Source organism: Monopterus albus, unplaced genomic scaffold (genome assembly GCF_001952655.1).
Source record: "Monopterus albus unplaced genomic scaffold, M_albus_1.0 scaffold347.1, whole genome shotgun sequence".
NCBI lineage: Eukaryota > Metazoa > Chordata > Actinopteri > Synbranchiformes > Synbranchidae > Monopterus > Monopterus albus.
Window position 1 is genome coordinate 428,101 of NW_018128227.1, and position 10,658 is coordinate 438,758.

At 41.1% G+C, this 10,658-nt stretch overlaps 1 protein-coding gene across 1 annotated transcript in view; it reads right to left on the bottom strand.

Moving 5' to 3' along the window:
* The window catches only part of ahcy (adenosylhomocysteinase), a 13,105-nt gene extending 4,274 nt beyond the window's left edge, over positions 1 to 8,831 (bottom strand). The window contains exons 1-4 of the mRNA XM_020625148.1: positions 8,712 to 8,831; positions 4,538 to 4,728; positions 689 to 764; positions 2 to 138 (exon numbers count right to left, since the gene is read on the bottom strand). Of these exons, the coding sequence (XP_020480804.1) occupies positions 2 to 138; positions 689 to 764; positions 4,538 to 4,728; positions 8,712 to 8,739 (432 nt within the window). The 5' untranslated portion in view covers positions 8,740 to 8,831. The remainder of the gene's footprint in view (position 1; positions 139 to 688; positions 765 to 4,537; positions 4,729 to 8,711) is intronic.
* Between the last annotated feature and the right edge of the window lie 1,827 nt (positions 8,832 to 10,658).

A 10,658-nucleotide genomic window follows, 5' to 3' on the forward strand; every position in this document is an offset into this window, starting at 1 on the left:
GGTACTTCTGATGGACCAGGTTGGTGAGGTCTCCTCCATCATCCAGGATCATGTTGAGGGCCTGACCATCTTTGAAGTACAGTGTCTGCTCGATGCACCACACGTACTCCTCATCCGTCTCACCTTTCCAAGCATACACTACAGACACAGGTAGCAAATAAATGCTCATTGGTTTCTTCCTTCGAGTGAAAATGTAAACCCACTGGCAGCAACCAGTCAAAATGTTGGTGGTGAGAATCACTCTGAGAGCTCGGTGTGTTTGTAGAGTCTCAGTGCAGACTACCACCAGTTTCTCTTTGCCACCTTATGACACAGTTGCAACACAGAGTTGAACTGCAACGCCTCAAGGGGCATTCAATTATTTTACACAAATATCTGGGGAGCAATGTTTCTAGCTGGACAAAGTGTGGAAACTTAAGGCAGTATTTAATGTAAAGCTTTATAACAGCAGCCCTTCTCTAACAGTTACCATCCAGTGCAAAACCAACCGCCAAAATGACCCGGTTCAGCTTTTAAGGGCCTAAACCAACAGTTACTATTACGGGTATGCGATCCTACATGAACTTTAACAAATTGTGTCTCTCTCTCTCTCTCACACACACACACACACACACACACACACACACACACACACACACAATCAGGTCATTCATAAAACGCATGCACACAGAGGTTGTGTGCGCGTTACCTGGAATGCCAGACTTGGCGATGGCGGCAGCAGCATGATCCTGAGTGGAGAAGATGTTGCAGCTTGACCACTGAACCTGAGGGATGAGGACAGAAATTCAGGAGCTAGAGAAAGACATTCCAGTACCCAGAGTAGAGAAATTCTTATGTTGTACTTAATGTGCTTCATCTATGCTGGTCACAATGGGTTTTTTTCCTTTTAAGAAGTTGCATAGAATCAAACCAAAGTGTCTCAGATTTGAACTGCCATTGTACTGTATGAACCATATCTGCAGCATGCTGCCATCTAGTGTCCAAAACTCTCCACTGCAGCTTAAAGCAATCAGAAGACTCACCAGCTGCATGTACCAGCTTTTATTTTAATAAGACAGCAGGTGCTTTAAGTTAAAAAGGAAATTATACAAAAAGCCGATTTATTTCACATCAACTCTGGTACTGTACAGCTGCATTCAGACACTGATTTTTTTTTATTAAAAATGAACCATTTCTTTAAATCATTGAGATGTTTTTTCAAGAGGGGAAAAAATAGAAAGTCATGGTGAAACAAAGAAAAACTACTAAGACAAACAAAAACAGTTGAGTACTGCAAAAATTAGACAAAGTATTAAATTCTCCAAGTATGAAAGACTGGGGGTAGTTTGACATTCATCCCTTTTACAATAATTGGTGTGCAGTGCCGAGAATGGTTCTTCCAAGGTTGGTGAGTACATACAGTGCCTTGCGAAAGTATTCGGCCCCCTTGAACTTTGCAACCTTTTGCCACATTTCAGGCTTCAAACATAAAAATATAAAACTGTAATTTTTTGTGAAGAATCAACAACAAGTGGGACACAATCATGAAGTGGAACGAAATTTGTTGGATATTTCAAACGTTTTTAACAAATAAAAAACTGAAAAATTGGGCGTGCAAAATTATTCAGCCCCCTTAAGTTAATACTTTGTAGCGCCACCTTTTGCTGCGATTACAGCTGTAAGTCGCTTGGGGTATGTCTCTATCAGTTTTGCACATCGAGAGACTGAAATTTTTGCCCATGCCTCCTTGCAAAACAGCTCGAGCTCAGTGAGATTGGATGGAGAGCGTTTGTGAACAGCAGTTGTCAGTTCTTTCCACAGATTCTCGATTGGATTCAGGTCTGGACTTTGACTTGGCCATTCTAACACCTGGATATGTTTATTTGTGAACCATTCCATTGTAGATTTGGCTTTATGTTTTGGATCATTGTCTTGTGGGAAGACAAATCTCCGTCCCAGTCTCAGGTCTTTTGCAGACTCCATCAGGTTTCCTTCCAGAATGGTCCTGTATTTGGCTCCAGCCATCTTCCCATCAATTTTAACCATCTTCCCTGTCCCTGCTGAAGAAAAGCAGGCCCAAACCAGGATGCTGCCACCACCATGTTTCACAGTGGGGATGGTGTGTTCAGGGTGATGAGCTGTGTTGCTTTTACGCCAAACATAACGTTTTGCATTGTTGCCAAAAAGTTCGATTTTGGTTTCATCTGACCAGAGCACCTTCTTCCACATGTTTGGTGTGTCTCCCAGGTGGCTTGTGGCAAACTTTAAACGACACTTTTTATGGATATCTTTAAGAAATGGCTTTCTTCTTGCCACTCTTCCATAAAGGCCAGATTTGTGCAGTATACGACTGATTGTTGTCCTATGGACAGAGTCTCCCACCTCAGCTGTAGATCTCTGCAGTTCATCCAGAGTGATCATGGGCCTCTTGGCTGCATCTCTGATCAGTCTTCTCCTTGTATGAGCTGAAAGTTTAGAGGGACGGCCAGGTCTTGGTAGATTTGCAGTGGTCTGATACTCCTTCCATTTCAATATTATCGCTTGCACAGTGCTCCTTGGGATGTTTAAAGCTTGGGAAATCTTTTTGTATCCAAATCCGGCTTTAAACTTCTCCACAACAGTATCTCGGACCTGCCTGGTGTGTTCCTTGTTCTTCATGATGCTCTCTGCGCTTTAAACGGACCTCTGAGACTATCACAGTGCAGGTGCATTTATATGGAGACTTGATTCCACACAGGTGGATTCTATTTATCATCCTTTGTCATTTAGGTCAACATTGGATCATTCAGAGATCCTCACTGAACTTCTGGAGAGAGTTTGCTGCACTGAAAGTAAAGGGGCTGAATAATTTTGCACGGCCAATTTTTCAGTTTTTTATTTGTTAAAAACGTTTGAAATATCCAATAAATTTCGTTCTACTTCATGATTGTGTCCCACTTGTTGTTGATTCTTCACAAAAAATTACAGTTTTATATCTTTATGTTTGAAGCCTGAAATGTGGCAAAAGGTCGCAAAGTTCAAGGGGGCCGAATACTTTCGCAAGGCACTGTAAGAGGTATCCAAGGTGACAGTTACTGGATCATATATTGTAGTTAAGGTTTAAATGTTACAAGATGTGAGGATGTTTAGTTGTTGAGGAAGCTTTATAAACGATCACCATAAGATGATTATTTCTTCCCGTCTGTAGGGAAGTGCCTCTAATCTTGTAGCCATGGACCAACAGCAAGTAGGAAATTTGCATTAGCAATCAAGCATCAAGCACAAAGGGACAGACAGGATTTAGCTGCTGAGGTAACGATGGGGCTGCACAACAGAATATCTCCATAGTCAAGTACACACAATGGATAACAGCACAGGAGCTTTACAGTTTGAAAGAGACAAGCAACCTTTTAGGATATAAAAGACAAAGTTCACCAGCTTTGGCAGTATGCAGTGAAGATTTGCATCACCAATGCCACAGAGAAATAAAATCAACAGAAAAGCCCTAGGCTGAGAGCTGGTCATTAATTCTGTTTGTTCTCAGACAGCATGTTCCTGTGGGATCAGACCAGTCCTGGAGGGCAACAGAAAACTGACATGATAAACAGAACACACAGTCCTCAAGACAGAGGGAGAGGAAAGCACAGCCCAGAATCAATGAGACAGTTTCCTCTGATAAACATGTCCTATGCACTTCAGCAAAGCAGAAGACAGCTGAAGTCGCACTGGGCAGCTCCTGGTATGAAACAGCCGTCCAAATACACTGAGCTGAATCATCAGTAAACCACAACCGATGTCATCACTAGGTCTCAGTGGAAACTCTCCCATGTCTAAATCCATCTTATAAAGAGCAGGTTTAGTGCAGCCCATCTAGGATTAGGACTTCTCTCTCATTTAGTTTTTACTTCTAAGAGTTTGCTCATTCATTCAAAGGCACAGGTAAGTAGCAAGCAAGCAAAGTTTATTTATATAGCACCGTTATAAACCTGCGTTACAAGGTGCTTTCCAGTAAAAACAAATAAAATAATAAAGATACCTAAGACCAGATAAAACACATCAATACAGTAAAACAACAAGAAAAATACATAGTCAAAACAAATACACCAATCAATAAAATTGTCGAAGGCCCGTGAATACAAATGCGTTTTAAGAAGTGATTTAAAAACAGACAGGTTCGGAGCGGATCTAATCTCCCGTGGCAGACCATTCCACAGTATAGGAGCCCGAACTGAAAAAGCTCGGTCTCCCCAATGTTTCCGTCTGGACTTCGGCACTTCCAGGAACAACTGGTTCAAAGACCTAAGTGTCCTTTCTGGAGTATAAAAGTGCACAAGCTCAGAAATATATGAAGGTGCCAGACCATGTACAGCCTTATAGACAAACAATTTAAAAATCAATCTGAAAACGAACAGGAAGCCAATGTAAGTACAAATAAATGTACCTGCATCCATTCTGAGACAAAGTACATCAACTTATTTGTAGCAGAATGCAGCAAAAGTTCAATTCAATTATCTGCAGCAGAATGCAGCAAAAGTTCAATTCAACTTTCACAAGCAAACTCCTCCTGTGTAAATGTTACCTCAGCTCCGAGGGCGGTGAGGGTCTCGATGAGCACGGCAGTCTGCAGGGTCATGTGGAGGCAGCCGGCAATACGGGCGCCCGCGAGAGGCTTGGACTGACTGTACATCTCCCTCATCTTCATCAGACCAGGCATCTCGTTCTCTGCAATCTCAATGGCCTTACGCCCCCATTCGGCCAGGCTGATGTCAGCTGGGAGAGAGAGGGCAGGTGGAGACAGCAGGATGTTCATAAATGTGACCACAAACATCTTGATTCTACACTCTTCTGCTGCCAGGTTGGTCACCTAAAACCTTATATTCATGATGGACTTAACCTCTAACCCTGTTTAAGATATGCCATGGCTGTAGATACACTAATTTTCTTTTCAATTCAAAAACTAAGACGCGAGCTAAAGAGGTCCAGATTTCTTCAGGACTTTGCACAAATCTTAACAGGATTTAAACTGATAAACGGAAGAGGACTCATTTTATGTCCCACTTTGTTAAACGTCTTCTGCAAACCAACCAACTCTGTTGTAGCTTCAATAGAGAAGTCTTGAGCCATCTTCTTAATTTTCCTGATGCATGTAAAATATCGTGTCATTTTGTAACATGTGACTGAGTGGCCTGCTCCCTGCGAACTGTGCTGTTGCCGTCCTGGGAAAAGTCACACAACCACAGCTGTTACACAGCAAGGGTTTTGTACCGTGGTCAGCACTTTGTACAGTCACGCCTTTCACACGCAGACAACTGTTGCTGCTGGACAAGTGCTGTTTTAAGCTTTACTGCTGAGTGGAGAACATGATCTCCTGAAATCAAATCTATGAAATGCGACTCAGGAGAATGAGTAAAGTCGCACCTAATGTGTATGCACAATTTCCAATGCATCAAGTGTAACCATGGCTTTAACTTGTCCATAATCAAATGATGTGATTTGTGCACTTTAGCCAAATAAGCCGAGCTTTGCAACATTATTTTCTTAAACATGCCAGAACAAGTGCATGACAGAACAACTAACATTGTATGTTGAAGGACTGTGGTTCTTCTTACCATGCTAACTCTGAGAGACGAGACAGTCCAAGTAACTTCAAACTGGTACTGATTTATTCCATGAATACAGGTAAAAATTAACATTACACGCTCAGGTATCTTGCACCTCCAACATGCACGCAGGCAGATGTAAGATGAAAGACCCTGAACCCACCAGGCCTATACATTATATCCCCTCGGTTGGGCTAGCCCCATACTACACAGAAACGTCACCCGAGACCTCTCTCACCAGCTTTGCAGCTGGTCATAGCAGTAGTCAAAACATGAAGCAAATCAATGTGCATGTGTGTGTGTCTGCTGATTAAGTGGTGTGTAGCTAAAAACATTCTCACGACCTCTAGTAACATGTCGTGACTTAAACATAAGAACATATTATGGCTAAGGCTACAGTTATACACGTCATAATAATAATATTAAACACCCTGTCTGCTGACAGTCATCAACTCTTCTCTCTAGTTATCCTTGACCAGATGTACCCTGTAGAAACTCATAAGCATGACTAAGCATTTAACAGTCTAACTAGACATCCTATCTCCACTAAACATTTCTAATATCCAATTTCTATCTGACTAAAAATACCTAACAATGTGGTCTGACATAAAACTTTGCTAACAAAAGCTTCGATGGATAAAGCTAAAGGATTTTGAGTGGACAGCTCACCAAACCACAACACTGAATTCCTCATTTTCACCTCTTTTTCCTTCAGTAGCACCTCGTCCCTCTCTGCAAAACTGTAGCCACAAATGTAGACACTGTACCAAAGGAACAGTGGGACTAACAGAGTAAGCGTTAAAAAAAAAAAAAGTAATTGCAAGGTAGTGTTTTTACAAGTTGGATAAAGTGCTGACAAACAGCCCATCAGTCACAATTCAGAAACTCCAAATAGTGTGAAATCCATTGTATTGTAGAACTAGGATGCAGAACTTGGCTTTTAGTTAAGACTGTGCAACTTTGTAGTTCCAGACACCAATTTTTGAGCAAATTAAGCCAAGTTATCTAGGTGCCAACTAGTTTCCTGGGAAGACAAATATGAGATCTGGATATTATCAGTACAGTATTAAAACCACAAATCTCTAAACTTGGACAAAATGAAGCATTGTGACTGAACAGGATATGAAGCATAGTAACTGCACTGAACCGGCTGTTGGCTGAATGACAGGCCAGTGAGAGGATTAGGAACAAATTTACACTGATGTCAACATAGTGACTAAACAAACTCCACTCACTGGAGTTAGCCATTATCTTTTATATGGGACATGAACAGGGAAATGGCTCTGGGAGGAGCCGACGCGCAAATCACGTTCAAAGCTACAGTACAGTACATCTGGAATACAGTTATCCACAGTCATATTGTAGTTTACTGCAACAGGTACGAGTGCCCTGGTGACCCAGCTCAACTTTGCACCAACAGTTCAAATCAGCCCAGTCACTGGAGCAAAGGATAAAGGCAAGCCTGCATATAAAACTCAGATCTTCTTTCTCCGCTCAAACCAAAGCTTTAAGAGTTAGATAGCAAGCTTGAGAAATTTAATTCAAGAATTCACAAAAAAAAAAAGAGAAGAATGTAACAAGTCCTAGGACTATTATGGATTAATCTATTTCTCAAAGAATCACCTATACAACATCACAAAACTGTAAAAAAATGACTTGTGTGACCAGCAGCACAATGTCAACTCATTTAACTACCATATATAAGCCACAAAACACACAACGTACTTACATTTGAGAAGTGAAAAAACAGCAAATGTTTGACAATTTGTTTGAAAGGTGACTCAGTGATCAAAAACTTTTTTTGCTTGACCAAGTTATTGACTAATTAATGCTAATAAAAGTCAGTGCTCAGCTTTAAAGGAAAAACATTCCAGCACTAGCTGGTGTATCAACAAAAGTGAATTTTAATACAACGCTATACTGATTATCCGTCTTTCTAAAGCCTGCTGCAAAGCCACTAACCTAAAGCATCACAATGTACATTTCATTGCACTCACTGTAGTAAAAACAGTGATACTGCAAGACAAAACCTCATGGATTCACCCAGTTGAAATCTGCCATGTGATTACGAGCAGTCAATCAGAAAGGTGTAGACTTCGCTCTAGAGCTTTGTGTAAGCAGGATATTGTGTAACTTCTTCTTCACACATAGAAATCTGCACTCAGGTGCAGCAGGTGAACAAACAACTTTGGTAGACAAGTCAGTTTTGCTGTTATTCTAATGAAATAACCCTAACATGTTCATTGTATTTCCTGACATTTTCAAATAAATGCAACCTTTTCCTAGTGTATTTCTTATTTAACAATGAAGAGTTATTACAACGTCTGTTCCTTTGTATTTTTAGAGCTTTTCTCCTGGTATGGTTTCTGAAACCAATTAAAGAAACCTTTTTCTAAATCATTACATTTAATCAAAAGCATTTAGCTCTCAAAACTGCTGCAATGGGACACCACGTGTAGTCTCAGCATTACAACACAGAGTTTAGCTACAGTGCAGCTCACACTGCCTGCTCTTGTCACTCAGGCAGAAACTGGCGGTGAGGCGCGAGACACCACGGGAACTGTAGTTTGCAAACAAAGCCCGAACCAACAAGCGACTGCACCAATAAACTACAAAACCCAGAGTCTGTGGATGCGTTTTGATTCACAGTAAAGTCCGTGTTCGGCGTTAGTACGAGAGTTACAGGTTGATTCATTCGTAGTTTTGAATCGAAAGCCGCAAAGTGAGAGTGTCGGAAACAGGAAATTTACAAGTTATACGCCAACATGACTAACTGATAATAAACATCCTAAACACGATGTTAGCTAAATAACTAACAACATCGTGCTACATGCTAGCAAGGTAGCAACAACGGAGAAAGGAGAGAGCTAGCTCATTATTCAATACTATTTAGTCAATTAGCCTTGGAACAGTAGCTAGCTCATTATTCAATATTATTTAGTCAATTAGCCTTGGAACAGTAACAAATCAATCTTAAACATCTGACTACACTTCTTTTATTGCAGGCTTTGCTTTTTAGGCTAACGTTAAATGCGGCTGCTGGAAAATACATTACTTCACCTGCACATACCACAAATTAAACGGCAAACCGCAAACCTACTTCACAAAATTGTACTTACAACCACAGTTAAAATGATAAACTTTGACACTGACCAACTTTGTAGGGAAGTTTTTCCGACATAGCTGCTATTTGTGTGTGTGACTTTTTCCGTTTAGGTTGACGGCAGCCGCTGCCTGGTGGACAGAGGAAGGCAGAGAGGGAGGGACAAGTATATGATGGCTCGGTTTTTATCGGAAGGCACCCTGGATCCCTATTGGCTGTAGCAGCTCCAGCCCCGTGCATGACTGATTTGATTGGACAACGGGACGACAGGCGACGCAATGTGCATCTAGAGTGTTTGGTACTCGTAGTTGGGTCAAGGTTTGCCTGGACTCTGTTGTTGTTAGGGCCACTAAGTAACAGTTTAAGTACTCTATTCCATAATAGTAACTGCTGGCGTTGAGTATTGTAGCACTTACCAGCACATTTTATTCTACACACATAATGTAGCCTATAGCCTGTAGTGGAGTTTTTTATTATAGCACTATTTAAGTTTATTAGCTGATGCTTTCAAGTCATGGTATGCAGTTATTTGTGTGCTTGTGCCACTAGACAGTTGACTGTATCAGCATGTTTGTAGTGAATAGCATGCCTTTGTGTGAATGCTGAACTAGATAACATGTATTCTGTTTTAACCAGTATTCTGTTTCCTTTATTTGTTTGAGCATTTGTTTTCTGTTGTTGTATGCTGAGTATAAGAAGGGCAGTCACATTCTGTTCATTGAGCTTCTTTGCAACAGATTGGTTTAGACACTGTTCAGAGAACACTCCTTCCTGCAGGAATAAATATGTAATAACTTTCAGAATTGATGTTAAGTATTTATTTTACACTCACTGAGCTTTAAAAGATAGTTTTTCCACAGCAAGCCTTAACTTGCACTGACATGCATGTTGTACTTCAAGATTTTCTTCTACAAACTGAACTAAATTGTTAAACAGGAGAATGGACATTTATACACAGTGTATGTATAATTTATGTACTAGTGAATGATTCACCATAACATAATGTAACATACACTCACTGACCACTTTATTAGGTACACTAGTACAATTGTATGCAATTCAATGCAGCCATTTTTGCCTTAACATCCGTTTATGAAGTTCAAAGTGTTCCAGTTTTTGGTGAAATTGCCATAAATGTATAAATTCAATTATATGTTTATTGTTGAGGTAACCGTCCCTGGTAGGCTAGTGCAGTGGTCCGGTACCGGTCCGTGGATCAATTGGTACCGGGCCGCACAAGAAATCATTAATTATTTCCGTTTTATTTGTTATCTGGGTCTGAACGATCTTTTATTTTGAAAAATGACCGCATTCTCTCGGTTACATCTCGGTCACTTGAGCGCCAAAACTGGCTTACTTGTGGACATATTCAGCCTGCTCAATGAACTCAATCTGTCACTTCAGGGGAAAATGACAACTGTCTTCAAGTTGGCAGATAAAGTAGCTGCATTTAAAGCCAAACTGGATTTGTGGGGACGGCGCGTCAACAGAGGCATTTTGGACATGTTTCAAACATTAGCGGGGATTTTGGGTGAGACTGAGCCTGAGCCTTCATTCTCCCAGCTGGTGCACGATCACATGTCTTTGCTTTTAAAAGAGTTCGAGCGCTACTCCCCAACCACAAAGGACCCACGAACTAACAAGGAATGGATCCGCAACCCATTTGTCAACAAACCAGGTGAATCCAGCAGGTCTGTGCAAGAAGAAGATCAACTGCTGGAGATCGCAAATGACGACGGCCTTAAAAGTATGTTCGAGACAACAACTCTGTCGGTGTTCTGGATTAAAGTCATGACAGAATACCCTGAGATCGCAAACCACAGCACTGAAATTGGGCTCAGGGCTCCCATTGATTTAGCGTTATGGGGAGTTAAAAATGTCAACACAGTGGATTCACGTTTATTGTTATAGTAACAATATACGTACCCTCCCCCGGGCCACGGTAAAATTGTCAAGCGTTGACCGGTCCGCAGTGATAAAAAGGTTGGGGACCACTG